General features: G+C 38.8%; 10 protein-coding genes, 1 long non-coding RNA gene and 1 pseudogene across 16 annotated transcripts; 5 read left to right on the top strand and 7 right to left on the bottom strand.

Annotated features, from left to right (window-relative positions):
* Positions 1–35: 35 nt before the first annotated feature.
* On the top strand, positions 36–1686 carry LOC104732253 (FHA domain-containing protein FHA2). The gene is made up of 3 exons (XM_010451822.3): positions 36–766; positions 903–1060; positions 1360–1686. Exons 1-3 carry the CDS (start codon positions 175–177, stop codon positions 1567–1569), a joined length of 960 nt encoding a protein of 319 aa, XP_010450124.1. The 5' UTR covers positions 36–174; the 3' UTR covers positions 1570–1686.
* Positions 1687–1864: 178 nt separating this feature from the next.
* Positions 1865–2357, top strand: LOC109132704 (wound-responsive protein-like protein). Its single transcript, XM_019244903.1, has 2 exons — positions 1865–2060; positions 2186–2357. The coding sequence occupies exons 1-2, from the start codon at positions 1990–1992 to the stop codon at positions 2253–2255; spliced, it is 141 nt and encodes a 46-aa protein (XP_019100448.1). The 5' UTR covers positions 1865–1989; the 3' UTR covers positions 2256–2357.
* Positions 2358–2609: 252 nt separating this feature from the next.
* Positions 2610–5259, bottom strand: LOC104703731 (nuclear transport factor 2-like). Its single transcript, XM_087450631.1, has 12 exons — positions 5079–5259; positions 4872–4952; positions 4639–4773; positions 4273–4537; positions 4042–4169; positions 3886–3945; positions 3727–3790; positions 3554–3637; positions 3414–3470; positions 3175–3305; positions 2996–3076; positions 2610–2861 (listed from the first exon to the last, which is right to left on the bottom strand). The coding sequence occupies exons 2-12, from the start codon at positions 4941–4943 to the stop codon at positions 2784–2786; spliced, it is 1155 nt and encodes a 384-aa protein (XP_087306757.1). The 5' UTR covers positions 4944–4952; positions 5079–5259; the 3' UTR covers positions 2610–2783.
* Positions 5260–5682: 423 nt separating this feature from the next.
* LOC147949490 (uncharacterized) lies at positions 5683–8064 on the bottom strand. Its single transcript, XM_087463611.1, has 10 exons — positions 7918–8064; positions 7689–7823; positions 7327–7591; positions 7162–7205; positions 6934–7071; positions 6584–6851; positions 6438–6496; positions 6270–6333; positions 6121–6177; positions 5683–6047 (listed from the first exon to the last, which is right to left on the bottom strand). The coding sequence occupies exons 1-10, from the start codon at positions 8062–8064 to the stop codon at positions 5683–5685; spliced, it is 1542 nt and encodes a 513-aa protein (XP_087319737.1).
* A 22-nt stretch (positions 8065–8086) lies between these two features.
* LOC147949491 (nuclear transport factor 2-like) lies at positions 8087–8932 on the bottom strand. The gene is made up of 4 exons (XM_087463615.1): positions 8900–8932; positions 8671–8805; positions 8320–8587; positions 8087–8232 (listed from the first exon to the last, which is right to left on the bottom strand). The coding sequence occupies exons 1-4, from the start codon at positions 8930–8932 to the stop codon at positions 8087–8089; spliced, it is 582 nt and encodes a 193-aa protein (XP_087319741.1).
* Positions 8933–9649: 717 nt separating this feature from the next.
* Positions 9650–11311, bottom strand: LOC109132705 (nuclear transport factor 2/RNA recognition motif protein). Its single transcript, XM_019244906.2, has 2 exons — positions 10556–11311; positions 9650–10234 (listed from the first exon to the last, which is right to left on the bottom strand). Exons 1-2 carry the CDS (start codon positions 10998–11000, stop codon positions 9804–9806), a joined length of 876 nt encoding a protein of 291 aa, XP_019100451.2. The 5' UTR covers positions 11001–11311; the 3' UTR covers positions 9650–9803.
* A 984-nt stretch (positions 11312–12295) lies between these two features.
* On the top strand, positions 12296–14359 carry LOC104732435 (FHA domain-containing protein FHA2-like; annotated as a pseudogene). The gene is made up of 4 exons (XR_015571486.1): positions 12296–13012; positions 13234–13257; positions 13447–13583; positions 13984–14359. The product of XR_015571486.1 is annotated as an FHA domain-containing protein FHA2-like (transcript).
* A 2274-nt stretch (positions 14360–16633) lies between these two features.
* Positions 16634–20401, top strand: LOC104732515 (GTP cyclohydrolase 1). Its single transcript, XM_010452102.3, has 3 exons — positions 16634–17042; positions 18651–18851; positions 19019–20401. Exons 1-3 carry the CDS (start codon positions 17030–17032, stop codon positions 20203–20205), a joined length of 1401 nt encoding a protein of 466 aa, XP_010450404.2. The 5' UTR covers positions 16634–17029; the 3' UTR covers positions 20206–20401.
* A 111-nt stretch (positions 20402–20512) lies between these two features.
* LOC109129403 (uncharacterized) lies at positions 20513–20953 on the bottom strand (the record flags this gene model as incomplete). The annotated part of the gene is given in 3 exon segments (XM_019237585.2): positions 20513–20821; positions 20824–20890; positions 20892–20953. Coding segments are annotated over 3 exon segments (204 nt in total), but the record flags the coding sequence as incomplete, so codon positions are not given.
* On the bottom strand, positions 20513–24710 carry LOC104733015 (uncharacterized). The gene is made up of 4 exons (XM_010452661.3): positions 23979–24710; positions 23580–23883; positions 21709–22573; positions 20513–21449 (listed from the first exon to the last, which is right to left on the bottom strand). Exons 2-4 carry the CDS (start codon positions 23655–23657, stop codon positions 20962–20964), a joined length of 1431 nt encoding a protein of 476 aa, XP_010450963.2. The 5' UTR covers positions 23658–23883; positions 23979–24710; the 3' UTR covers positions 20513–20961.
* Positions 24477–25421, top strand: LOC147949492 (uncharacterized). The gene is made up of 2 exons (XR_015571747.1): positions 24477–24647; positions 24769–25421. It is a non-coding gene; the product is annotated as an uncharacterized LOC147949492 (long non-coding RNA).
* LOC104732804 (Pentatricopeptide repeat (PPR) superfamily protein) lies at positions 24708–27611 on the bottom strand. Of its 5 annotated transcripts, none has more exons than XM_087473500.1 (3): positions 27121–27600; positions 26812–26870; positions 24708–26693 (listed from the first exon to the last, which is right to left on the bottom strand). In XM_087473500.1, the coding sequence occupies exon 3, from the start codon at positions 26591–26593 to the stop codon at positions 24824–24826; it is 1770 nt and encodes a 589-aa protein (XP_087329626.1). In that variant the 5' UTR covers positions 26594–26693; positions 26812–26870; positions 27121–27600; the 3' UTR covers positions 24708–24823. The 5 variants fall into 5 exon arrangements, with proteins under 5 accessions (XP_087329626.1, XP_087329575.1, XP_010450791.2 ...); XM_087473449.1 differs by having other exon boundaries at positions 26812–26915; XM_010452489.3 differs by having other exon boundaries at positions 24708–26915; positions 27121–27611.
* Between the last annotated feature and the right edge of the window lie 79 nt (positions 27612–27690).

A 27690-nucleotide genomic window follows, 5' to 3' on the forward strand; every position in this document is an offset into this window, starting at 1 on the left:
TGGGTATAATTGTCATTGCAACCAAAGAAGCTTATAATATTATTATTATTATCTTACGTGGACCATGGATAAGCTAAACCTGTTTCCAAACAGATCTTGCTTATTACGATTGCAACCCCTAATCTGACAAGTCTTGTTCCTCTTTGATCAAATCGGAGGATTTTTTTTCACGGCATGGCTACGGCTATAGGAGGTGGAAGCGATGTGGAGGTCGGATTTGCGAAGCTGCAAGGCGAAGATTTCGAGTACTATATGCAGTCATACTCCATTATGCTCGGCCGGAATTCTAAGAAATCGACCGTCGACGTTGATCTCTCATCACTCGGCGGCGGGATGAACATTTCTCGCAACCACGCTCGGATCTTCTACGATTTCACGCGACGCCGCTTCTCGCTCGAGGTCCTTGGCAAAAATGGCTGCCTCGTTGAAGGTGTTCTTCATCTCCCTGGGAACCCTAACGTCAAGCTCGACTCGCAGGATCTTCTGCAGATTGGTGACAAAGAGTTCTACTTTCTCCTACCGGTTCGGAGCATTCTGGGCGGGCCGTTAGGACCTAGGCACCACGTCTCAGGGCAGGCTAGTGTTGTTCCGTACCATAATTATCATTCGGGTCCTGGTTCTGGATCGGGTAAAAAGGGTCTCCGGAGTAGAGAGGTATACGAGTATGATGATGAAGATGATGATGAAGACGATGATGAGGAAGAGGATATTAGGGGGAGTGGAAAGAAGACAAGGAGAGATGGGCATGAAGTATATGCTTCCGGAGGTAAAACTAGATTGCTTATTGTAGCTTAGTTTCATTGTGTGAGCAGATTGTGATGCTTCATTGATCTGATCATCTCCCTGATTGAACCTTCTTAGACTTTGATTGAATGATATTGTATCTGCTTAATGTGTACCAGAGAAGAAGAGAGAGGGAAGAGCAAAGGTAGACCGTGAAGCTGATGATCAACAAGTTTTGCTGCTGGAGGAAAAAGATGTTGTATCATCTGTTGCCACTGTGCTTTCCGATTTGTGTGGTCCGGGAGAGTGGATGCCTATGGAAAAACTTCATTCTGTGGTTAGTTCTTGCTACAACTTTCTCTGCCTTCTTGTGATAGAGAACGTAGTACAGCTAATCCGTTGAAACCAGACTTGTATAGTTTTCTAGTTCTAGGTGAGAATTAGTGTGAAGGTAGGTCCTTAATCGGTGTTCTAATGGAATAGCGCTTTTTACTTGTGTATAACACTAGACAGTATGTCAGATACTCACAGATTTTGAATAACTAAATTTGGTGACTTAAGGCATGTCTCTATTAGTCACGCTCTTTGTGATTCAATAAAATGGCTAATGCATGACAATGGGTTGATCTGTGACAGATATTAAAGGAGTATGGAAACGTATGGCATCACAGTCGGATAAGAAGATACCTGACACAAGAAGACTGGGCTATCCCTGAAGCAAAGGGAAAACCATGGTACGGTTTGCTGATGCTGCTTAGGAAATATCCGGAGCATTTCGTCATCAACACTAGATCTAAGGGAAGAGTTACCCTTGAATTTGTTTCTCTCGTTTCCCTACTCTCATGATAACTTGACCTTAGTAGTGTGTGTGACTTGGAGGATTAAAGCTTTCTCTCTTTTCTTTGATGTAAAATGTATTTGACATTGATGAGTAACACGCTCTGTCGTTTTTTGAACGAAAAACGCCAACATCTTTGATAAAAACGTAAAAAAAAAAAAACGTTTGAAATGAAAAGTAGGGGGATGCAATTCAGAAATCGTTGTATTTGTTGGACTAGGCCCATAAAAGAGAAAAAGGCCCAAACAGAGAATTACACTAACTGGCTCAAGTACGTTTGTGTATCCAGACAATATAAAAGAGTTGAAATGTGGAGACTTAGGGTTATCCATCATTCCTGTTGCAGCCATCCATTGAAGCTAAATTCTGAGATTTGGTCGAAAAAGCAATAATCTGTGATCGAAGCATACGACGGTAGTTGAGTGAAGATGATCTATGATGTGAACTCTGTTCTTTTCAGATCCTTTCTGAGCCAAAAGGGTGGCTCCTCCGACAAAAGGTAACAAAATATTTTCTTGTCTGATCCAAAATATGTAATGATCGATGTTGTTCCTATAGGGTAGATCTGTTGATGTATATTGTTCTTCTTCCTCTTTATTAACATCATCTTTATATGTTAATCAGGAAAGGTGACGACAAGCCAAGAGAACAGAAGCCCAAAGCCAGCGACAACAAACCTGTTATGAATGAATGAATAGATTAGTAGATCTGCTTGTAATTCTGCTTTTACCTCTTCTGATATTTCAGTTGTAAGGATCATCATTTTAATGAAAATTTAAGTTCCTTTCCTTTGAAATCTGGCTTGTTTGTGTTATTGATTTGTGGGCCACTTTCTTTCGAGTCGAATTCCATATTTCTCGTAAAAAGCTTAACTAGTAGTATCTCTCGGGTGTTTTTCACTGTAACCATTCATACCAACTACTGAGGGTACAACAAATACCTCTCGGGGGTGTTTTTCACTGTAACCATTTGATCTACTCACTAAGTAAGTAACTTTATCTATTGAGCATAACCAGTTTCTTCAAATCCAATTGCAGAAATCCAAAAAACACCAAAAATAAAGCATTCACACAGAAACCATTCTTTGAATCCAAATATCTATCTATGAACGCTGTTGCCACTACCAATAACCAAATAACAGAAGGGTTCCTATAACTGTAACCAGATATGAATGTATGTATATAGCTTCCAGTCCAGCCTATATCTACATAACGAGTCAGGTTCAGTTTCGATTCCGCACTCCCCTCTTAAACTGCTTCACCACTTGAAGTCTTCGCCCATCAATCCATATAGGAGACGCCTGGATAAGATTCATGCCAGCGTTTTCAAAATTAATCTAACAGTTGTGCAACTATGGCATCTCAGGAGATCAACTTGAATCCCCACCACGAGTCAGACAAAATGGTCCAGGTCCAAAGCACGTACGGTACGTACCTCTATTGCCCTCTCGGCGGCATCTGCTTCCACAAACTTCACAAATCCATACCAATTGACATTTGACAATTGGCTATTGTCCTACCATTTCATACATGTACACACACAAATTAGTGTTTCCATTAAGAAGAAGAAAGGTTCAAAAAATGCTTGTTACTAGATTTCGTTTCAACACTTACCAAACCAGGGTGGTAAACTCCAACTTCTTCTCTTCTAATTTGTCCAAACCGCGTGAATACATTCACCAACCAGTCAGTGGTTGCATTTGGAGGAAGATTTCTAACGAAAATTCCAAAACTGTCATATAACTCTGATAAATACACACAAACAAAAAGGTTAAAAAGAGAGTGATTCATCCATCTGCAACTCAAAGAAAGACCAAAAACAAATCAAAGGTATTCACATTCCTCCTCCTTACCTTGAGACTCTTGATTTCCAGTACCATCCGTTGGTTCAGAAACTCTCAGTGATTCATCTGCAACTTCGTTACCTCCATTTCTTAGACACTTCAACATTTGGAGGCTGATAACAATTTAACTGATTGTGTTGTTTACCCACCATTATTACCAGAAGGTTCTGTTCCTCTCATTTCCACGCTGCTGCGTATGTTTCCTGTTCCAGAGGATGGAGTTTCCCAGTAACCTGATTCTCAACCAAACAATAACCGGCCGAGCCTTCAGCACAATTCTTTGATAGTAGACAGAGACTAAATAATACTCCCACAAACTCACTCATATAGTCAGGTCGCTTCCTTTCCACGTAAACTCTATTGCCAGCAAACATTATAGGAGACGCCTGGATAAGATTCATGCCAAAATTATCAAAACCAAAGTAGACTCTGTAGTCAGATCAAATGCTAAACAAGTGTCTCTAGGTCCAAAAGCGTTTACCTCTATTGCCTTCTGGGCAGCATTTTCTTCCTTAAACTCCACGAAGCCATAAGAAAAGCTCTTTAACAACGAGAAACCAAACAGATTAGTGTTTTTGTTTACCCCATGAAGAAGGGCTCCAAAGATGCTTGTTAGTAGATTAGTTAACATATTTACCCTTGTGCTCCTAATTTCAATTCCACCTCTTCTGATTTCTCCAAACTGCTTAAACTCATCCTCAACTGAGGCAATGGTTGTATATGGATGAAGATTTTTAATGCAAATGGCTTTACCCTCAGTTACGGCTGGTAAACAAACAAACAAAAAAGTTATGAAGATAGATAAAGACACTTCCTTGCCAGCAAAATAAGAAGGCTGCTTGCCTGTAATAGAACTGTTGTTACTCACCAGCATTAGCAGAAGGAATGGCTGCATCATTAGCCTCGGATATGTCAAGAAACTTGAACATGTCATTATAAACAAAGTAGCCGTTTTCTTGGGGAGCAAGAAAGAAAATTTGTGTGAAGTTCCTTGGAGGTCTCTCGCGTGAAGTGATATAGCCACAAACATCGACGAAGATACACCTACGGTGAGAGTCTTGGGACGTGACACTGGTTACCTCAACCGAATCGAAACCTCCAGAAGATAGCATATCAAGATCCTGAACCATATCCTGCTCCAAGATTAGGAATCAGTATGTATCAAAAACAAAAGAGATTTCACCAAAAAGTTACTTAAAAAAAAAACGGACTCAAGTCAAGAAAAGTATCCAACCGGTAGGGTAGAGGAACGCATTACTCCATCAGGTCCAGGGCGTGTAATCTTACTGACATCTTTATAAAACTGATGGAGAAGCTCCGGGGAGTTTTTCAAGTGGGTATAGTACTGCTCTGCAAGTGCATTCCCCACCTACGTTCAATAATACAGAGAGTTTACAATCACAGAGACAATAGGGAAAATGAAATCCGATGGAACAGAGAGCATAAAGTTGTTTGGATTATGTATACCTCTTCAGCAGAATGTCGTACAGGTGCAGGAGCAAGATCCATGGCTTCAGTCGGATTGAGATTATAGCACATTATCTGAATCTAAAGATCAAATTCCAAAAGCATATCACCAAAGAAAAGTCAAATCTTGAACAAAAGAAGATGGGAGGAAGAAGCAAAGATTGTCTTTTACGTTTCACTCGATACTCGAAGAAGAAGAAGACTCACGTGAAATCGTAGCGAGGCAGAGCGAGAGAGGTTTTTGGTAGTGAAGAAGACGCGATTGAACAACGAGTAGCTCCGAGCTTTGCGACACTCACTTCAATGGCGGTTTCTAGGGTTTATTCGCGAAGATACAAAGAGCGCGAGAGAGAGAAACTTTTTTTTTTTATTATTGATTTGGCTTTTCTCTCTGTTTCACTCGCATAGTTTCTCTATTTATGCAATTTCGGAATATATATACATATTTACATTTGTTGCCACTGAGTAGCGCTCTAAAGACGAGTCTACGTCTAACCGTTGACCGTTTTATTTTTAAGGATAAGTAAAAAACATTTGACGTGGGTTGTTAGATAATCTGTTATGTTTAACGGAATGCGTTACCGGTTCAATGGTCTAGTGATTGCTCACTATAGTCTATAGTTTCTATATGAATTTTTGAGTTTTCCTAAAACGATTAGACAAACAATATCTGGCCATTGATGCAACTTCAAGAACCAATATCTCTGTAACTTCATACTCAACTCACAAGTCTATGATTCTTTGCCTTAAAAAAAGAATGAAAAAAAAAACCATAAAAGTTCCACCCTCTGCATATAGGAGCTAGTCAAGTCTAGTTTTGATCCTCTTCTTCTTCTTCTTCCTCCAGAATTTGGCCAACTCCTCCTGTTAACGCTTCTTTCATTTGCTCATATCTGTTTTGATTGTATCGTCGTCCTTCATCCTCTTCAATCTTCCTCTGTTCCTCCTGAAACTTCATCTGCTCCTCCTCCATAATCTTTTCCCAGTTACGGATGTCATAATAATCTTCTGGCACTCTCGATCCCATCATTAACTTCTGCCAGACCTTTGTTCGTCTCACTTCCTCCATCATCTTCTCCCAGTTCCAATAGAGGTTGTTACCTAGTGATCCTCCCACTTCCTCGCCTCTGTTTATGTTTGCTGGTTCAGCGGATGGACTTTCACCGTAACCTGATTCTAAACCAAACAAAACTGGAGCCTTCAGCACAGTTCTTCAAAACAAAACATTTATTTTATATAGAGTTTTAACCTTGAGACTCCTGACTGTTCCCATTTCCAGTATCATCACAAGACGAAGAGTGTTGACCTGATTCTCAACCAAACAAAACCGGAGCCTTCAGCACAATTCTTTGATAGTAAACATTAAACAGAGACTAACTAATACTCCCACAGACTCACTTTTATTGTTAGGTCGCTTCCTTTCCACGTAAACGCTATGGGAACCAAACAATATAGGAGACGCCTGGATAAGATTCATGCCAAAATTATAAAAACCAAATCAGACAGTTCTGCAATTCTGTCTTCGCCAAATGCTAAACAAGTGTCTCTAGGTCCAAACGCATTTACCTCTATTGCCTTCTGGGCGGCATTTTCTTCCTCTGTTTCTGGAATTGTCTCCTCTATGACTGAACCACTCGCATTAAAACAAATGTCTTAGACACTTCCTCCCGGGGGAAAATATGGAGGCTTCTCAAAATTGAACTGTTACCCACCATTATCAGCAGGAGGAATGGTTGCATTACCCTCATCAGGTACATAATGAAACTGAAACTTGTCGGTCAAAACAAAGGGGACGGTTTCTTGGAGAGAAAGGAAGATATTTTGTGTGAAGATCTTTGCAGGTCTCACGTTTGAAGTGAGGTATCCTTCAACATCGATGAAGACACCCCTACCACCAGCGTCTTCGGGCATGACCCATGTTACCTTAACCGAATCAAAACCACTAGAAGATAGCATATTAAGATCCTTCTCATCAACATCCTGTTCCAAGATTAGGAATAACTCAGAACAAAGACGACTTTACCAAAGTTAGGGAGTCAACGATCAGGAAAACTATCTTTACCGGAAAGGTGAAGCAACGAATCTTTCCATCTAGTCCAGTCCTCCGTGAAATCTTACTGTTATCTTTATAAAACTTACGGAGATACTCCGGCTTGTTTCGCAAGGCGTTATAGTACTGCTCTGTAAATTTAGACACCACCTACATTTCTTTAAAGGGTCACAATCAGTCAATCACAAAGGTGACAGAAGAATCCGATGGAGCAAAGCATACAGTTGCTGGATTGTATACCGTTCCAGTAGAACTGTTGCAAATGGCTTTACCCTCAGTTACCGCTGGTAAACAAACAAACAAAAAGTTATAATGCGTGTATAAAATAACCAAACGAGATAAAGGCACTTCCTTGCCAGAAAAATAAGAAGGCTGCTTGCCTGTAATAGAACTGTTGTTACTCACCAGCATTAGCAGAAGAAATGGTTGTATTATCCTCGGACATGTCAAGAAACCTGAACATGTCATTATAAACAAAGTAGCCGTCGTTTTCTTGGGGAGCAAAAAGGAAAATTTGTGTGAAGTATCTTGGAGGTCTTTCGCGTAAAGTGATATAGCCATAAACATCGACGAAGATACACCTATGGTGAGAGTCTTGGGACGCGACACTGGTTACCTCAACCGAATCAAAACCTCCAGAAGATAGCATATCAGGATTCTGAACCATATCCTTCTCCAAGATTAGGAATCAGTATCAGAACAAAAGATTTCACCAAAAGTTACTTAAAAAAAAAAAAAACGGACTCAAGTCACGAAAAGTATCCAACCTGTAGGGTATAGGAACGCATTACTCCATCAGGTCCAGGGCGTGTAATCTTACTGACATGTTTATAAAACTGATGGAGAAGCTCCGGGGAGTTTTTCAAGTGGGTATAGTACTGCTTTACAAGTTTATCCCCCACCTACGTTCAATACAGAGAGTTACAATCACAGAGACAAGAGAGAAAATGAAATCCGATGGAACAGAGAGCATAAAGTTGTTTGGATTATGTATACCTCTCCAGCAGAACGTCGTACATCTTGAGACTTCTGACTGTTCCCATTTCTAGAATCTTCAACTGCATCAGCACTTATCTCTTGATAAAGATCACAAGACGAAGAACGTTGACCTTGACCTGTTCGAATTTCCTTCATCACCTTCATGTATTATTAACATCATTAACTATCAGTACGGCCAGATCCAGAAGTTAAACATGTCAGAGATGATTGAGTGTCCACTTACAGCAGAGGCGTTAGACGGCTCGGAAACATTTTCAGAACCATGATTTGGTTCACAAACATCCTCTGTTTCTGGAAATGTCTCCTCTATGACTGAACAACTCGCATTTAAACAAAGGTCTTAGACACTTCGTCCCGGGAGAAAATATGGAGGCTTCTTAAAATTGTACTGTTACCCACCATTATCAGCAGGAGGAATGGTTGCATTAGCCTCATCAGGTACATCATGAAACTGAAACTTGTCGGTCAAAACAAAGTAGACGGTTCCTTGGAGAACAAGGAAGAGTTTTTGTGTGAAGTTCTTTGCAGGTCTCACGTTTGAACTGAAGTACCCATCGACATCGATGAGGAGACCCCTACCACGAGAGACTTGGGACATGACCCTTGTTACCTTAACCGAATCAAAACCACTAGAAGATAGCATATTAAGATCCTTCTCATCAACATCCTGCTCCAAGATTAGTAAATAACTCAGAACAAAGACGACTTTACCAAAGTTACAGAGTCGACGATCAGGAAAACTATCTTTACCGGAAAGGTGAAGTCACGCATCTTTCCATCTAGTCCAGTCCGTGAAATCTTACTGTTATCTTTATAAAACTCACGGAGATACTCCCGGTTGTTTCGCAAGGCTCCATAGTACTGCTGTGTAAATGTAGACCCCATCTACGTACAGTTTGTTAAAGGGTCACAATCAGACAATCACAAAGGTGACAGAAGAATCCGATGGAGCAGAGCATACAGTTGCTGGATTGTATACCTTTTCAGCAAATGTTCGTTCGGGAGATGCCATCGATACAGAGTATAAGCAATGCCCTGAATCTAAAGATCAAACTCCAAAACGTCTTAAATCTTGCGAACACAATCATAAAAGAACTGGTGAGGAAACAGCGGCGAACACAAAAGAAACGGCTTCTATGTTAAGAAGATCAAGAAAGAAGTAAAGATTGTCTTCGCCTTTCATTAAACACAAACAACCAAACGATAAACCTAGATCGTAGAAAGACGAATCACCTGAAATTGTTGCGAGGCACAGAGAGAGAGGTTTATGGTAGTGAAGAGCAAAACCCGTTTGAATGTGAGTAGCTCCGAGTTCTGCCACACGCACTTCAATGGCGGTTCCTAGAATCCTAGGGTTTATTCGCGAGAAGGAAGAAGCGTTATAAAGAGACGAAGAGCGTGAGAAAGAGGTGCTGAGATCTTTTTTATATTTGGCTTTCTCGTTTCATGTACTCGTGGAGTCCTATTTACGCAATCTCGTAAGATTTGTATATTTACATTTGTTGCCACTGAGTTTACTCTGCGTCTAACCGTTGAGCCGTTAGTAAAATCTCTTATGGTTAACCGAATTTTGTTATCGGTTCGTTTTATAGAGAACCCAATGGGTTTTTTAAGTTCATCATGGGACCAATTGACGAAAGTAGTAAAATCATAAATTAATAGTATGCTTTTTTCAACAGATAATATTTGTCATAATTCTTCGCTGTTATGGATGCGGTAAGAAGGCATAAACATTAAGGCAACAAATTTGAAGTGTTAAATCAGTTGGAAAAACCTAAGAAATCACTGAAAGAGAGTCCCTTCGAACTCAAAACATCCATCAGCTAAACGTATATATACACAAAACACACAAAACTAGGTAAGCAAAAGATGAAAATTGTAGTTCAAAATGTTGAGGGAATAACGGTTATATGCCTCAACGGATGTGACACATTAGTCCCACCGGCGTGAGCGATGAACTCAGCAGGTGAGAAAGACGTTCCATGGCAAACGCAGATTATACTGATCTCTGATTTCGAGTAACGGTATAGAAACCCATTCACGGTTTTGCCGTCGGGACCGTTACCCGTGCTAGTCACACAAGGCATCTGAGCAAACGGAAGCATACTACCGTTACCGTTACTGTTGGTATGCGGTTTTGGCGGCTTCCCAGTGTTGCTGTTTTTGGTTACAGAGTTGGACCACTCTTGGGTGGTCTCCACTACCACCGCATCCTTTGAACCGTATGTGCTGTGCACAGTTTCCTCCGTCCTGCTCTGCATGTTGTTAACCGGTTCGGTTTGGTCAGATTGTGCCCCAAAGTCGCAACTTCCACCTGAACATAATAATAATCCGAATCATCTTCATGCAAATACCATAATCTTCTTGATTGTTATATGCAATCAATTCATCGAACTAAAATATTTTTATACTATTCTTAATTAAAAGAGATGCTAGGACATATCTTGATATCATATCATATTCAACCTCATCAACTATCTTGTTTTTTCACAACTTTATAAATATATTTTTTTTTAAAGCGATACTTTGTTTCTAATTATCGTTTTATTAATCTTAAGTTTTCCTAAAGAATCTTGACTTGGTCCAACTATTTATATACCAAATATTTATTACAGAAAAAATGTTGTTATTATACCTTCTTGACGAGAAGAGCTACTAGGATCGGATACGTCGGAGGAAGTGCAAATGGGTGACCCAATCGTAACGTCTTTGCTTATATCCTTGAGTTGACTCGACCCATAACCGTAACCCATTTTGCTAAAGCTCAAATCCAAATCCACGCCGTTAGTGACTCCGTTACATTCTGTTCTGATCTTCTTGCACACTCCGCTTCTTTGCTGCAGCTTCGCCTCCCGCTTCTTCCGTGTTTCCTTTCTACTCGTCACATTCGTCGTCGTCCCGCCTTCAAGATTAACGCCGTTATCCTTCGCGCATCCGAGGGCATTAAATCGTCCTATTGGTTTAGATTTCTCTATTTTCTTGAAAGGACCTCCGAGAGAAAGACATAGCTCGAGCTCGACCTCTTCCACATCCTCATTTTCTCCAAACTTTGTCTCCATTAATAAAGATTCAGCTACCATAAAACATCAAAACACAAAATCCAAAAAGAGATGGTTTCTTTCTTATGTTCTGCAATTTTAAATTTGTATCTTGAAAGGGTTTTTGAAGTTTGGCTAACTTTTTTTTTTTTTGTAAGAGAAAGGAATATTATATAAGGGGCGGAGATAATTGAAGGGAAAGGCTTTTGGAACATGACACATGTCTGATAAGGGTAGTGGACATGGGCGGTTTCAAATTACACGTATGACTTAAAATTATGAAACTGTTGATTAAGAGAAGGGTTAAGAAACTTTAATAGCGCTACAATCTCGGATTATCGACAAACGCTTTCCATTTATTTTTGTTGGTCTTCTATTTCCCATTGGCTTGTAAAAATTAACGGTAAAAATACCGAGGCTGACACGTGTAACACGTGTGTGAAAACAGTTGACACGTGTACCCTGAGATCCTGCTGGCTTTGACGAGGACACGTTGGGTTTTCAGTTTTCTTCTCTCCGCGAATCTCGAACACGACCTCGACTCTAGCCGCGACACGTGGCGGACATCGATTAAAGATGGTCCCATGATCTTCGAGAGACAGTGTTTAACAGGTTAAGACAGTCCAGCTCAGCAAATGACGCCGTTACGGCTTTGCGTCATCATCTAATGGGAGTCCGCGTGGTTCATGTTCAGCCGTATTTATGGGCACGTGGTAGATGACAAGTGGCTGTAAAGAACTATGTTGTGGGTTACATCACACGTGTCTTGATTCGAATCGTGGAACAGTTTGGTCAAATTGATTTTATAGCTTAGCCATCAAAAGACAAAAGTTCCAGCCTTTTCTCTTGCATGAGTTGCACCTGGAAAGTGGAGAAAAAGGAAGATTCTTTGTATAGTATATATATATATAGCTTGTGATATTTTCGGGTGATTATATATATTTTAAAATTTTGCTTTTTTTTTTATTATCATTGTAAAATTTTGCTTTACCCGCGCGGTTTATGTTTTTATATTCCTTCCTATCGTCACATGATTGATGATGCATTCATTTCATATTCATCTTCATGTCATTTGCAAGGAGGTTCATGTATATCATCAGATCAGATAAACGCGGTTTGACAAAATATATATTACCAAGTGGGTTTATGAAATATATAATGGGCCGGTTCAAGTTAATAGCTCAGGCCCAAATAAAGCTATTGTTTTTAGGCCTGAGTTAGCGTGACTTGTGTGATCAGACCATCGTAGTTAGTAGTTTACGTTTGAGGAGGCTGAAAAATATGATCGCCTTTTTTTGTTTTTTTTTTTACTTTAACCGGTAAAAAGCTAATCCGCCTATCCCTATCCAAGATAAGCTAAATCGGTTTCCAAACAGATCTTATTACGATTACACAATCCCTAATTAGACAGTTGCGTTCCTCTTCTCATCTTCGATTTCAAATCCCGATCAAATCGGAGAATTTCACGGCATGGCTACGGCCATAGAAGGCGGCAGTGACGTGGAGGTCGGATTCGCGAAGCTTCAAGGTGAGGATTTCGAATACTTTATGCAGTCTTACTCCATTATGCTCGGCCGGAATTCTAAGAAATCGACCGTCGACGTCGACCTCTCCTCCCTCGGCGGCGGGATGAACATTTCGCGCAACCACGCTCGGATATTCTATGATTTCACTAGACGACGCTTCTCTCTCGAGGTCCTTGGTAAAAATGGCTGCTTCGTTGAAGGTGTCCTCCATCTCCCTGGGAACCCCAACGTCAAGCTTGACTCACAGGACCTTTTGCAAATTGTGTGACAAAGAGTTCTACTTCCTACTACCGGTTCGGAGTATCTTAGGCGGGCCGTTGGGGCCTAGGCACCACGTCTCAGGGCAGGCTAGTGTTGTTCCCTACCAAAATTATCATTCGGGTCCGGGTTCCGGGTCGGGTAAGAAGGGCGGGCGAAGTAGGGAGTTCTATGAGTATGAAGATGATGAAGACGATGATGATGACGACGATGAGGAGGATCTTAGGGGGAGTGGAAAGAAAACAAGGAGAGATGGATATGCTCCCGGAGGTGAGACCAGATTACTCATGATAGTGTTTGATTTGTTCTTTTGTTAGCTTTAAAATCATTGTGCAACTAATTAGGATGCATGTTTCAGATTGTGATGTATGATTGATCAGATCATGCTTTGAGACTTTTTAGTTTAAGTTGTAGTGATTGTGTGGTAGACTTGGATTGCATGATAGTGACAAACTGACAACACGATATATTGTCTGCTCCATGTGTGCCAGAGAAGAAGAGAGAGGGAAGAGCATGTAGAAGCGAGAGAAAAATTTTTGTATTTAGGTTTTTAGAATCGTGGCTGTGATACCATGTAGAATGTGTGGCTTAATATTATTGATAGAGAGATTACAGCTATATATACTAAGATACAAGTAGGGTTACTAGGTATTGCTAATGTACATAAATACCCTCTATATACATATTATACATTCTCTACAGAGCAAAGGTAGACCGTGAAGCTGATGATCAACAAGTTTTGCTTCTGGAGGAAAAAGATGTTGTATCATCTGTTGCCACCGTGCTTTCAGACTTGTGTGGTCCGGGAGAGTGGATGCCTATGGAAAAACTTCATTCTGTGGTTAGTTCTTGCTACAACTTTCTCTGCCTTCTTTTAATACAGCATGTAGCACGATCGAAAAGGCAATCTATATTTTCCTTTTTACAAGATTTCATGTTAATTGGTCTGTATACAAAATCAATAGAAGTCCCTGGGATATTAGACGCATATCAGTCTTAAAAAAGTGATATCAGTGGTAGGATTAACCCACTTAAACCAGTTAGATTTGTGGGAATTAGTATGAAGCTGGGTCCTTAAATCAGTCTTCCAATGGGATTTTTCTACTTGTGTATAAGTCTAGGAAGTATGATAATTACTCCACAGGTTTTGGATAACGAGTTTGTTCTTACTATGAATCAAGCTCTTTGTTATTCAAAGATATTGCTCAAGCATGGTAGTGGGTGGTCTGTGACACTGACAGATATTAAACGAGTATGATAACATATGGCATCACAGTCGGATAAGAAGATACCTGACACAAGAAGACTGGGCTATCCCTGAAGCAAAGGGAAAACCATGGTACGGTTTGCTGATGCTGCTTAGGAAATATCCGGAGCATTTCGTCATCAACACTAGATCTAAGGGAAGAGTTACCCTTGAATTTGTTTCTCTCGTTTCCCTACTCTCATAATCACCAAGATGATTATGTTGTTTTTGTTAGTGCAGGATGATAGTTACTTGTTAGTGTATCATGTTTTCTGTCTCCACGAAATGAGTCATTATAAGTGGGGTTAGTGGTTTTGTCCTTGGTGACTCGGATTCTCTAATCTTTTTGTTATTTACAGCTTTTCAACACCTTTTCTTTCTTTCTTTCTTTGCTGGTTTCTTTTGGAGATAACTTGCAGATTTTGTTTTTGACGTTAGTTAGTGATATTGAATTATTGATAGTAAGACTAAACGAAAACATATCACAATCCGAAATACTGTGTACATACCAAATCCAGATAAAATTTGTCGGTAGAAAAAAACATGGGAAGATTGATAACCCATACACAATTATTGAAAATCGTTTGGACTTTGACACCACATCAAAAGAGATCATTTTACTACACTAGAGGGGTTTTTTCAGTACATATAAATTGTTACGCGAGTTAAAAGTTGAATAATGTTTAAATTCAGCATAATGATGCGTCGACATCACTAACCCAAATTACTTGTATACGTTGTTTTGTTTGGCTGGTCACATTGTAACCACTTATTTTGTCAACTGTTAAGATTACGTTTAATTTTCAGATTTTACTGAACACTCACAAATTTACGTTTAGTTTGGTGTGATATATATATATGCGGCAACTTGAGTAACAACTAACAAGCTTGGTGTTGCTGTACCAACTTGCTTACATGTTTATTTGTTTATGAAATAGCAAAGATGCTTAACTTTATTATACTAATACAAATAAAGAGCTAAGAAGAACTACCTAAGTTGAGACTTGAGATTGAGAACTGCAAAAGTGCAAATATCAATTTATTCCAGGTGATGAACAGTAAATGCATGCCCTAAGAAAGATTTTATCATGAGTCCGTTGAAAACATGTATAACTTTATACTATAGATTTTTTTTGCGATAATTTTTATACTCCTTTCTTTATAAGAGTAGTGGTCCGAGTTGTAAAGATTCCTTTTCATATAACCAAAACTATAATATAAAAGAAAGACTAATGCATCTCACCAAAAAAAAAAAAAAAAAAAAAAAAAAGACTAATGCATGATACACGTGAGTGGGGTTGGAGCTCAGAAGTCAGAATTATTAATATATTCAAAACAATAATACATATGCTTTACAATCATTTATGGGGTTTGTTTACAGACTCAATTGCTACAACAAGTTTGTTTTGCACAAAACTTATTTACTACTAAATTATTGGTTCTTAATAGATTGATGTTTTGTTTGTTATTATTATTTACAAAGATTGATGTTTTTTTGTTATCAATATCGAATTATTATTATTATATTAACACAAAAATATAAAAATGTAAAAGTTATTTAAAAACAAAAAAAATTGTGTGAAAAGACTAAAACAACACTCTTTTATGAATAGAGAAGGAGTAATATTTAGTGTTTAAACTAAGTTTGGTTAAAGGTCCCTTTTTATTTTTATTAATATCACATCCAATTTCCAATTTTGAATGATTAAACACCAAACAGATCTGAGAAACAATAGAGAAAGAACGATGCATGGTACGCAAATTCTTTAAATACTATGGCAAAGCTATCTAGTTTATTTATTTTAAATAAATAATGCGACTAATGGAAAACTGACACTAGTTGACTTAAAATATTGATTCAAATTGGCATAAAAAAATCATGCATCTTTTTTTTTTTGTCGAAGTGATGTTATTAATAAACTTGGTTCCAACCAAGCTAGCATACAAAGTAGAATACTACGCCCAAAAGATGGAAGACTTAAATCGGTAGACTACAAAAATGTCTCCAAAGACAAAGGCTGGAAGAACACAAAATTTCCCCGGAAACTATGTAAAACCAAACATAACATTAGCATTTAATAACAAAAACGAAAGGAAACAACAACCTTAATCTAAAAGCACAAGCAACCGGCCAAAAGATTTTAAAGGAAATAATAGAACTAAGAGAGTAAAGAACCTCTTCTTCTACCACACAAACGAATGAGATTTACCAAGGATGCCCACAACCAACTCAAGAATAACATCAACCACCTCCTAACACGATGAGAGCCAATCTCTCGAAATCAAGGAACAAGGACTTCATAACACGACAAGCAAGACCACTCAGTTGCGGAAGTGAAAACGACGTTGATACGCCCATGAACGTCAAACTAGAAGTCTTCAAAACATGAGGAGCGAAGCTTAACTTCTCGAAGAAACATCAATCTCATAAACAAAACCGACGAAAAAGGAGGAAGCTATCACCCACTATGCACAACAAGAAGAAGAAGGAACTCTACAAACTTAAGATTCTACTATCTTATTCAAACAAAACGAAACTTCTGCCTAGAAAGGAGCCGAGACATCCCAATCGAAAGCTACTAAATCTGCTCGATACTACTAAGGATCACCATAAAGCTACCATTATCAAGATGAATTGCAGAACCATATAACTAAAGCATAAACGAAAGGGAAGCCACTGATAACATCGGCGAGAAGCGCCAACCACCAATAATGTAGGGTTTTGAGAGAGAGAGAGCGGCACTCAAGAAAAAAAAGGGGTTTTTTTTTTGTCTCAAATTCAAACTAAAAAAAAAAAAACATCAATGATGTAGATATATTAAAAAAAGATAAATAATTTTCATTGTCTTCTTTTGATTGTTATTTTAATTATATTTTGGTCTACATGTCCCAACATGAATTATTTCACCAATATATAGAGTCTTCTTCTTCTTTCTTCTTAACATATTACTTAAGCAGGAACTTTGAATGCTTTTGGCTATATATACATATATCAAACACAGAGAACAAGAAAGTGCAACTAATTAACCAATCATTTCGCCATGGATACCAGAGGTACTCTTTCCTTGTTCTATCTTTTTTTTTTGTTAAAGAACTTGTTTCTATCTTTCTTCATTACATTACATACACACCCGTTTATTTTTTGGATAATTACAATTTAAAAGATATTCAAATGTATATGAATATATAGTATGAATGCCCTTTCACAGTCGTTTAAGGCGATATTTCTTCTAACACGTTGCAATTCATGTATAGAGCTTTGCAAATAGATGATCAACTCTATAATTGTTTGGAGAACTCTGTTATGTTTCTTCTTCCTACACCATCCATGGTTTTTTTTTTTTTTTTTTTTTTTTTTTTTTTTTTTGTGGGTTGAGGAAGGCAACACCTCCCGACTTGATCTGATAAATTTTGTTTTGTAAAAAAACTTAAAAACAGTTTTGTCAAATCTCATTCTTTGAGAGAACAGTATTACACACTGTTTTTCAGTATATCACTTTACAAACGTTCTCTTATCCTTCTTATAATAATAATGTAGTCGTAAACGTATGACAATCCCCCCCCGGTACAAACAATTCTTAGATAAGTCAATCATATTACTTTTCCAAAAAAGTCTTATTAGTTCTATCATGATTGCTTGTTTTTAATTAAAATGTATGTTTGTACATTAGATCAATAGATTAGTTTGTAATTTGTATTATCAGTATAGTCTTAAAATACATATATTGTCAAACTTCGAGTCTTACATAATTAGAATTGATATTATTCTCTATCAAAGCATTTTTTTTTAATAAAAAAGTTCAGGTGGTAAAAAGGAAAAAAAAAAAAACAAGTAGGTTGGTAGGTATTATTATTATTACTGAGTAGAAAAGAAGAACAAGTTGAAAGGGTTTGGTGAATTCGAAAAGTCTTCGCCGCCTTATAATAATACTGTCTGTATACATTAGTAGAAAGTTTAAAAAAAAAAAAACACAAAACTCGTTGATCTATTTTTATTCTACTTATAAAACATGGCAGATGCATAGCATTACGCTTCCCGATGAGACGCGAGTTGTAGTTGTTAATAATGCCATGGAGCAATTTTATACTCCACATAATAACGCGAGTTGTAGTTGTTAATAATGCCATGTAGCAATTTTATACTCCACATAATAACGCGAGTTGTAGTTGTTAAAAAATGTCTCTATAAAATGAACGATTATACAAATCCACATATTCCTTGATCAACGGGAACCCTTGGTTTTGTTTCGTCCCCCACACCCGCGTCGTGTATTATCCCATTTCTGACCTTTCAGGGAAAAATCCCATCCTTTTTTTTTTTTTTTTCTTCTTGTTTCTGGGCGTTGTGGTGAGAATTTTAGTGGGCAACCTTTCCAACTTTTGTTTTTGTTCCTTTGTCCCTTTCCTAGTTTGGTGATACTTTTTTTAAACATCAACGACTCGATTCTTCGTTTTTAATCCGGATTTGCGGATTTGAAATTTTAGAAGAAGAAAAAAAAAACCATCCCACTTGTACGGATTCTCGTTTTGGGGGATTCGAGTATTGCTATTTGCTGATTTGTGATCTCTTTTTTTGTTTTTTCTTTTGGCTACTTTCCCCTTTCTGGATCTGATCTGGTGGGGTGCCTTTTTTTTTTTTTTTTTGGTCAATGGGGGCGTTAGATGAGGGACATTTGAAACTAGAGCTTGAGATTGGAATGAAAAATGGCTTCGTTGGGCTTGCTTTCGAGCACCAACCTGAGACGTTAGCTATCCAAGACGCTGTCAAACTTCTTCTTCAAGGTCTTCATGAAGATGTCAATAGGGAAGGCATCAAAAAGACTCCTTTCCGTGTCGCCAAGGCTCTTCGTGAAGGCACCAGAGGTCAAATCTATCTCCTTTAGCTATATATAACTAACTAACTCTGTTCCTGAGCTATTGATCTAGGTTGTTAGTTTCTCTTCCTTGTGTTGTTTAGCTTGTTACTTTTCTGGATTGGCTTTCTCCTTGGTGCAATAAGTTTGAATGTGGAAAGTATTAATTTTTGTCAGGTTATAAGCAAAAAGTGAAGGATTATGTACAGAGTGCTCTGTTTCCAGAAGCAGGGTTGGATGAAGGAGTTGGACAAGCAGGAGGAGTGGGAGGACTTGTTGTTGTACGAGATCTTGATCATTACTCTTACTGTGAATCTTGCTTGCTCCCTTTTCATTTCAAGTGTCACATAGGCTATGTCCCATCGGGCCAAAGAGTTTTGGGACTGAGCAAGTTCTCTAGAGTCACTGATGTTTTCGCCAAGCGGCTCCAAGACCCTCAGCGTTTGTCTGATGGTATTTGCTCAGCCCTCCAACATTGGGTCAAACCAGCTGGAGTCGCTGTTGTTCTCGAATGCTCTCACATTCACTTCCCCAGTTTGGACTTGGACTCTCTGGACTCGTCCAGCCACCGTGGATTTGTGAAGCTGCTCGTTTCCTCGGGCTCAGGAGTTTTCGAGGATGAAAGCTCGAGTCTTTGGAGTGAATTTCTGAGTTTCTTGATGTTCAAAGGCGTCAAAACGCAAGCTTTGTGCAGAAATGGCGGCCCCGTGAAAGAGTGGTGCCCGAGCGTTAAAAGCTCGTCTAAATTCTCACCTGAACAAGACCCTGAAATGGTGTCTGCTGTCGTTTCCATCCTGAAATCATTGGGAGAAGATCCGTTGAGGAAAGAACTCATTGCTACACCATCTCGGTACCTCAAATGGATGATGAACTTCCAAAGAGCCAACCTTGATATGAAGTTGAACGGCTTTAACTCTGCCAAAGTCAACGGCGAGGTCAAAGAGAAGAGGCTTCACTGTGAACTGAACAATCCCTTCTGGTCAATGTGTGAGCATCATTTGCTTCCTTTCTATGGAGTTGTTCATATTGGCTACTTTTGTGCTGAAGGAGCCAACCCCAAGACTATTGGAAGTTCGCTCATCCAGTCGATTGTACACTTTTACGGGTTCAAACTTCAAGTGCAAGAGAGGATGACTCGACAGATCGCTGAGACGCTATCTCCTCTTGTTGGCGGGGATGTGATTGTTGTGGCGGAAGCCGGACATACTTGTATGATCTCTAGAGGAATCGAGAAGTTTGGAAGCAGCACTGCAACAATCGCGGTTTTGGGTCGGTTTTCGAATGATAATTCCTCAAGAGCAGTGTTTCTAGACAAGATCCATATAACTAATGCCTTGAAGACAGATTCAAGCTCTCCAATTTGAGATGGTTTCATGTCTGTTTGGTGTCTTTTTTAATGCTTCTATTTGCCTTTTCTTTTGTGTGATACAATAACTTCGAAGTCCCTATAAACTTTGAAGCAAACCCGATGATTTCTTTGGTTTTTGATTCTTCTTCATGGCTTCATCTATCTTTATGTTAGTTGTTATATTCTATTAATAACATAGTTTTCTTCAGCTATACTGCTACTTCTGTTTCGGAAAGAGAAATTGAGCTTTTTTACCAGTCCTGTTTATGATTAAAACGCTTCTCGTTCCAAAAACGGCAGTAAGAGAAAAAGACAGTACTCAGTAACATCAAGATTTGTATGGATTTCCATGAATAATTTTCACCCAGAGACAAAATGTAATGTTATTAGTGGGTAAATGATAAGATCTCTCCCCTATTCGCTATATCCTCCCTGATAATAATATACAGCTTAATGCTAAAGCAATCTACTGATGATGACACAGCAGAATCAAAACTGAACCAAACGTCTATCAGAGATCCTTCTTATCGAAAATCTCATTTCCAACAATCCCACTCTCAAAACGATTTAACTCTAAAACCTACACAGTCCTTACTGACTTGAATTGTTCTACTAGGGAAGCCTCTCCCATCTCATGAAGCCAACCATTCATACAGCAACATCTTCCATTCCAGTTGTACCAAGTTATTGATGAATCAACCGTCATTGGGATCCTTCTTAACCGAGCAAAGAGTCCCTGCAATGTGATGATCTTTCTGGAATGTCGTCTAAACTAGAATGGAACCACATACGGAAGAGCTAATATATCGGCGGATTCTATTCTAAGAGCCTGGTTCCAAACTTCCGGATTCTCAACAACTGAATTAGTATAATCTGCTCTTTGCTTTTTTAATAATCTCACACCTGACTGACCAAATAACCACTCTTGTTCATCATCATCAACCTCAGGCAATTCCTCCCTTTTGGGTACATTCAGCAACTGATCCAAATACTTTAAGTCCGAATGAGGCCGTTTTCTTGCAGATACTTCAACTCTTTCTTTCACTTTCCCTGAAGAAACCGGTGAATGGCATTTGACTTCTTGAGAAAAAATGAAACCGTTAATTTTCTGCTCCTTGACCTCTGGATTAGTCACTATTTCTTGCAGCTCTGAAACAAGCTTTGGATGAGTTTGGCATGCTACAGAGTTTCTTCCGTTTTCCACGGATGCAATAGAAGAACCAACTGGCGTAGGTATCTCGTTTGGCTTAGACCCATTCTCTGCACAAACAATTAAACAACCCGCGCTAAGAGACGAACAGTAATAGTATAAGAAAAACACTTCCCCATATTGCACGAAAACCAAAAATGATCGAAATCAAGATTTCAATAATAACACAGTGAAAATAGATATACTAATATATAGAGGAGAACAAATGAGTTATGAGTAAAGAACATGATTGAATAAAATATAAAGTAAAAAGAACTTATAAAAGAATATATCTATTCAATTTCAAAAAGAATTTAGGGAAGGACTCACCATACAAGAATCCATTTGTCTGAAGATCCTTTCGTTTGCCAAGAATTCCCTCCGCAGTAAGGTTCTTGACGCCCGCCTTTGGATGGTCTGACTCTCTAAAATCCCTAGTATCCACAACGTCATGTTCTCTCCCTTTTAATCTGGGCCCTCCCTCTACAAACTTTGGTTTCTTCAGAACATTTTTGTTCATCACCTCTGTTTTCTTCTCTTTACTACTTCTATCTGTTATGTTGTTTGGTTCACTTTTCTTTATCTCTCCGTTGATTAATGGCTTATCACTCTTTGTCAAACATTCCCTGCGGTGATTCTTCTCTAGTAGTTCTTTTCTCTTCGCCTGATCTTTTTTCACCACTGATTTAAATATAACTTCAGCTCCTTTCTGATCCATGCAAGATGATACTCGGAGAACCGGACTTTCAGACCTTTTTGCCATAGCAGAGTTCTTATGGGTACTGATTCTCTTTTCATCCACTTTCGTATGGTTGGTTTGAGGCACTGAGTAGAAATTGTTGCTCTCTGTAACTCCAGAAGGAATATCAATCTTTCGTAGACTTTGACTTTCTATAGATTCTTCATCTCTGATCCTTCTTGCCAGGTCCTGAATAGACTTAGAATCTCCATTACCATTACTCTGCAAGGTATTTGGTACAAGTTTTTCTTTGTCTCCATTGTTCAGCAAAACACCCGTAGCTTTTCTGTCTTCCAAAGTTCTGCTTTTTTCCTTATCTCTATCCTTGTCTTTCCTATCTTTGTGTTTCTCTTTTTTCTCCTTCCGTTCCTTATGTTCGTCTTTGCTTTTTTCTTTATCCTTTTTCTCTTTTCCGTCCTTCTTTTCTTTATCTTTCTTCTTCTCCTTGAGCTTTTCCTGTGGTTGAAGTCCCACGAGAAAAAGAACACACATACATAAGTGAAGATTAGAAGAAAGGCACACAAACAATTAGTTACCTTTACTTGTCAATTCTTGGGTCAACTTAAATGAGTTTTGAGAAGAAACCAGGTGAATCATTATTTCAAGACGGACAACCTCCAGTACCTAGCTAGTCTGATATACTAATTCTTAAGCTCCTTACTACTCTTCCTAATTATAATTCCTGCAGTTTCTCAAGACACTACTCAAGCAACTACAATTAGTAGATTATTCTCAGATTGGTGAACAAAGGGCATGCTTCTAAATTCCAACAAGGATAGAAAGCCGCATTAGTGGTAGTACTAAGAGAGACTGGACAGTAAACTTCAGGGGCATATAGGTAAACCCTAACCTTTACTAATCAATAGGATACAATTATCTAACATCCAAAACCATCAGCTACAGAAACATATATTCACTTCAATAAGGCAACATCTCCGCATCATATGTTAGTCAATGATCCTGCACAGCTTGCTGTGTGCTAGGAAAAAATCATAAGGAAAACTGGGGCAGACCAGAAGCTAATATTGGGGAATTTATGAATCTCCCATGTGAGGTAGTTTAAGTCCATCAGCATTGACGATTCTCATTACAGATATCAATTCCTCTATATCACTACATAAACTGTTTTGGGCGACAATACCTTAGACTCAACCACCAACTTTAACAGTAACACTACATTTATCAGAGAAACTAATTCTGAAACAGTCTCAATGTTACTTACTCCTATACTTTATTGGGTCCATAATTTCTAGAAAAACAACACAAGGGAACCCATTAATCCGTTCATTCATCACATTCCTCCAATAGATAAAAGTATTCAAAGAAGAGTCATGATATCCTAAGAGCCTACCTAACTCAAACTTTTGCCAACAAAATCAAGCACGGGACAAGGTTAGAAAAACCAGCAAGGAGATCATGATCTCAAAGGAGGGAGTAGATCCTAAGAGTTAACAAGTGGAACCTTTAATAAAGAGTCTGATTCATCGGTTGTAAACTTCTTGTCATATCCTGGAGGTGGAAATGGGAAGCAACGAGACATGGCACTTATCCGTCAAAACCGTTAAAAGTGGTATACTTTAAAACCACTTCTTTGTTACTTTCGGGCTCCTTTATCCCAAAACCTGACCAGATCAGAATCTATGATCCAGTCCACCATATCAATAAAGAACACTTTGAAGCTCCAAACTTTGACACCTTCAACTTGAAAGATCCTAAATTAATATAGCAATTTTTCCAACTTGGAACCTCAAAGATTTGTCGTTAACCTGAGCACAAAATCAAAAAAATCAGAACCATTAATATCCGTAACTCGGATTACAAAAAGTTTAGTAGTCAAATATGAGCAGCTGAAAGAAAGCACCTTTTTAATCGGCTAACGAACTTGTGTGGGAAGCCACCAACAAGTTGGCCTCTTTCCGATTGAATGTGAATGATAACCCAATTACGCAAATCAACACACTTATTTCCAATTCAAATCACACAGACCTCAATTAGGGTCTAAATCATCAGGGGGGCGTGATCCAATCAAACCCTAAAAAAAAAAGAATCGCAAAACCAAATCACCTGCCAAAGAGAAGAGAAATTGCCAAGTGCACCAATTGCACACGCAAGAGGTAAGTAGGAACAAAAAAAAAACGAAATCTTGTGGGGGAACTGATAACGCAAAATTAGCTCTCGAAGTATAATAATCAGCGGAGATCAAAATTTCAAAACTTTTTTGCCAACGGAGACCAAAACACGAAACAATTAAGGTTTTTTTTTTCTTTTCTGGTTTTTGTTTCAGCTTATGGATATAATAATACAAATCAACGGTGTTGTTCTATTTAATACAGCTTCGGTTTATTATTTATTTTTATTTATTTTTTGAAAAAAAAAAAACCATATACACAATCGAAAGAGAGAGAGAAGAAGAGGAAGATCTCAAAGAGAAGAGAAGAGAGAGAGAAGAAGAGGAAGAAGATATAACAACGAAGAAAGTGATAAATATCTCTCTCTCTCTCTCTATCAATGTCCATGTGTTGGCATATGGGTGCGTATATACCTTCTCTTTCTGTAAATATATATATCTGTAATGTTCTTCTCTGTCTCCTTTTCTTTTTTTTTTAAAAAAAACCGCACCTTTATATATATGGGTTTTTTTTTGTCTCTAGTTCGTTGAAGAAAGAAGAAGGAAGCTATACAAAAGCTAAAAGAGTAATAATGATATTAGAAGGTGGGTCTTTCTCTGCAGTGCAATTGATCAACCATACCTATTACTTCACTGCAATCACCAGTTTCATCTCCTTCCATGAGACACTCTACATAAGCCAACACCTCAGCTTTCTCTACAACTCCATTTGAGGTAAGAAGCTCCATTACTAGCTCACGCGCCCGCTCCGTATCTCCTTCCTTCTTCAGACCTTGAATCACTTGGCAGAAGGATTTGAAACTCGGGACATACCCGGATTCGAGAACAAGTGTTATCAGCTCCAGGCATTTTATGTGTTTCTTCTTGCTGCAATATGATTCCATGATGACGTCGACGGCCTTCTCAAGAAATACACCGTTCTTGAGTGTAGTTTGGACTAGATCGTTGGACTCATCCGTTCTTCCCTCTTTGCATAACCGTGTGACCAAGAAAATACATAATCCGCTGGTAGACCCGCCAATTTGTTCCAGCACAGATATGAGTTTGTTTATACATTCAGCATCGGTTTCTCTCAGAGCAATATCTGAAACAGAACTCTCATCTGAAATATGGATACCCTTTTGAGATAAGACATATCCCCGTAATAAATAAGAATAGATACGATCATTTAGTTCATATCCTCTTTCTACCATTGCCCTTACGGTTTCGATAGCACAATCTAGTCTTCCATTATCAACATATCCTTTCACCAAAACAGTATAAGTAACATGGTTTGGTGAAATTCCTGAATCTTGCATAGCAGAAAGAAGCTTCTCTGCTTCCTCGACTCTTCCTAGTTGACAAAGACCGTTGATCATGATTGTGTATGGATAGACATTTGGCAAACAACCACTTAACTTCATCAGTTCTAACATCCTGAAGGAACCACTTATATCACCTGATCGAATCAACCCATCAACCAATGTTGTGAAAGTCACCACTGAAGGAACTAAACCAAGCTTATTAATTTTCCCGAACACTGCTAATTCCTCTTTCACTTTACAATCTTTACTGAGCATATCAAGAAGCACATTCAGGGAGTGAGGAGTAGTCAATATTCTCATCTTAACCAATGTCTCCAGGATATACAATGCATTCCGGGTTTCACCGACTTTACAGAAACCATCAATAAGAGTTGTACCTATTACTTCATCTAGGTTTATTGCTTTTCTAAGCATCATACCTAAGAACGCACTAGCTACATCAGCCTTCCCGTGTTTGCAGAGAGCATTGATTATAGCGGTATATGTAAGACAATCAGGCTCAAGATCAAAAGAGTTCATCAAGTTAAGTAGCTTGTAAGCCACAGTCATATGACCTTCTCTACAAAGCCCATCGATCAAAACATTATAGCTCACAATGTCAGGTGACAGACCATTGTCAACCATTCTCTTCATAAGATGCACGGCCTTGTATGGTTTCCCAACTCTGCACAAACCTTCCATAAGCTCGTTGAAAGTTCTTACATTTGGTTTGCAAGCCCTCTTCTCCATTACAGCAAGAAGTTCAAACGCGGGAACAACCCGTCCATCTTTGCAGTAGCCATTAATCAACGCATTGTAAGTTACAACACTAGGAAATATCCCGTCTATAACCATATTTCGAAAAACACCATTAGCCTCTTCAATCTTTCCGTCTCTACACAACCCATCAATCAAAACGGTGTAAGTGTGAGCGTTTGGTTTGCACCCTCTAGCAGTCATCTCATCAAGCAAGTTAAAAGCTTTATCAATAAAACCTCTATCGCACAAGGCTTTAATAAGCACAGTATAAGTACGTGTGCTTGGATGGCAACCTTTCTCACCCATCTGATCTTTTAACCCAAAGGCTTCTTCAAGTCTCCCTACTTCACACAACCCGTGAATCAAAATGGAGTAACTAACAGAGTTTGGTGAACAACTTCCCTCTCTGGACATAACATCAAACACCTTGAGTGCATCTCTTATATACAATCCACGGCAAAAACCCAGCAACAAAGAAGTGCATATATGGGAATCTAAAACAAACCCAATTTTGAGAAACTTACACATGAACATCTCAGCTGCTTCGGTGAATCCATTCTTACACAGAGCATTGACAATGGTTCTGTAATCAATCATGCCAACAACAAATCCGTCAGCTTCCATTCTTCTGAAAGTCATGTAAGCCAAAAACCCCAAATCAAGTTTAGCCAAGGACATCAAAAGAGAGCTGTAACAAGGGTAATTTAACCGGAATCCAAAAACCTCTCTAAGCTCATCAAAACAACCCATTAGTCTCAACATCTCTTTCTCGCATCTACTACTACATTCCCTAATCAACACAAGGATTACATCATGCGCGACTCGATACATACCGGAAGAAACAATCAGTTTCAGAAGCTGAGTTTTCTGAGCTGGCTCGAAACAATACGAGGAATGCTTGCAGACCCACATGAAAAAACGAACGCAAATGTCGCTGTCGCTGCGTTGAAGCGAGATGACCTGTGAAGCGACATGTGGGTTCATGTGAGAGACTAGGGATTTGAGAGAACTGTTCTTTTCCCAATTGGAATCCTTCAGCAAAGATGCGACGGCGTGAGGCGCCATCTCGTTCGGGGAACATTGGGAAGGCCGAGAAGAGACGGAGAAGAAGGCATTAGAAGAAGTAAAAACATGATTCCCCAAAGCTAAGATCTTTCGAGGACTTCTGATACGTATCAGCATACACAGATTGAAGGGAGCCGGAGGGTAACAGAGTTAACTAGTGTGGGGGGGGTTTAGTAGGGTTTTTGTCTCTCTTGCAATTGAACAATGGGGTTTTATGCTGCAAAAGAAGCAGGTGTTGTTGTCTGTCTGAATCTCGCTCGATTCTCTGGGAGACGATATAGTGATCCGGTTATGAGCTAATTGGAATTGAACCGAACCCAACCGAACCAAACCATTGC

This window comes from Camelina sativa, chromosome 1 (assembly GCF_030686135.1).
Source record: "Camelina sativa cultivar CO46 ecotype springtype chromosome 1, ASM3068613v1".
NCBI lineage: Eukaryota > Viridiplantae > Streptophyta > Magnoliopsida > Brassicales > Brassicaceae > Camelina > Camelina sativa.

Coding starts and splice junctions, on each gene's coding strand:
- LOC104732253 (XM_010451822.3), top strand. CDS start 175: ATGGCTACGGCTATAGGAGGTGGAAGCGATGTGGAGGTCGGATTTGCG. Junction 767..902: donor TGAAGTATATGCTTCCGGAG/GTAAAACTAGAT, acceptor AATGTGTACCAG/AGAAGAAGAGAGAGGGAAGA. Junction 1,061..1,359: donor TGGAAAAACTTCATTCTGTG/GTTAGTTCTTGC, acceptor GATCTGTGACAG/ATATTAAAGGAGTATGGAAA.
- LOC109132704 (XM_019244903.1), top strand. CDS start 1,990: ATGATCTATGATGTGAACTCTGTTCTTTTCAGATCCTTTCTGAGCCAA. Junction 2,061..2,185: donor GGTGGCTCCTCCGACAAAAG/GTAACAAAATAT, acceptor TATGTTAATCAG/GAAAGGTGACGACAAGCCAA.
- LOC104703731 (XM_087450631.1), bottom strand. CDS start 4,943: ATGTGCTATAATCTCAATCCGACTGAAGCCATGGATCTTGCTCCTGCA. Junction 4,774..4,871: donor TACGACATTCTGCTGAAGAG/GTATACATAATC, acceptor TATTGAACGTAG/GTGGGGAATGCACTTGCAGA. Junction 2,862..2,995: donor CCGCCGAGAGGGCAATAGAG/GTACGTACCGTA, acceptor AATCTTATCCAG/GCGTCTCCTATATGGATTGA.
- LOC147949490 (XM_087463611.1), bottom strand. CDS start 8,064: ATGAAGGTGATGAAGGAAATTCGAACAGGTCAAGGTCAACGTTCTTCG. Junction 7,592..7,688: donor TGCGTTCCTATACCCTACAG/GTTGGATACTTT, acceptor ATCTTGGAGAAG/GATATGGTTCAGAATCCTGA. Junction 6,048..6,120: donor GAACAGTCAGGAGTCTCAAG/GTTAAAACTCTA, acceptor TGTTTGGTTTAG/AATCAGGTTACGGTGAAAGT.
- LOC147949491 (XM_087463615.1), bottom strand. CDS start 8,932: ATGGCATCTCCCGAACGAACATTTGCTGAAAAG. Junction 8,806..8,899: donor AACGAACATTTGCTGAAAAG/GTATACAATCCA, acceptor AACTGTACGTAG/ATGGGGTCTACATTTACACA. Junction 8,233..8,319: donor CATTCCTCCTGCTGATAATG/GTGGGTAACAGT, acceptor CGAGTTGTTCAG/TCATAGAGGAGACATTTCCA.
- LOC109132705 (XM_019244906.2), bottom strand. CDS start 11,000: ATGGTAGCTGAATCTTTATTAATGGAGACAAAGTTTGGAGAAAATGAG. Junction 10,235..10,555: donor TAGCTCTTCTCGTCAAGAAG/GTATAATAACAA, acceptor TATTATGTTCAG/GTGGAAGTTGCGACTTTGGG.
- LOC104732515 (XM_010452102.3), top strand. Junction 18,852..19,018: donor TCTTCGTGAAGGCACCAGAG/GTCAAATCTATC, acceptor AATTTTTGTCAG/GTTATAAGCAAAAAGTGAAG.
- LOC104733015 (XM_010452661.3), bottom strand. CDS start 23,657: ATGTCTCGTTGCTTCCCATTTCCACCTCCAGGATATGACAAGAAGTTT. Junction 22,574..23,579: donor AATCAGACTCTTTATTAAAG/GTTCCACTTGTT, acceptor CTTCAACCACAG/GAAAAGCTCAAGGAGAAGAA. Junction 21,450..21,708: donor GACAAATGGATTCTTGTATG/GTGAGTCCTTCC, acceptor TTGTTTGTGCAG/AGAATGGGTCTAAGCCAAAC.
- LOC104732804 (XM_010452425.2), bottom strand. CDS start 27,469: ATGCTGATACGTATCAGAAGTCCTCGAAAGATCTTAGCTTTGGGGAAT.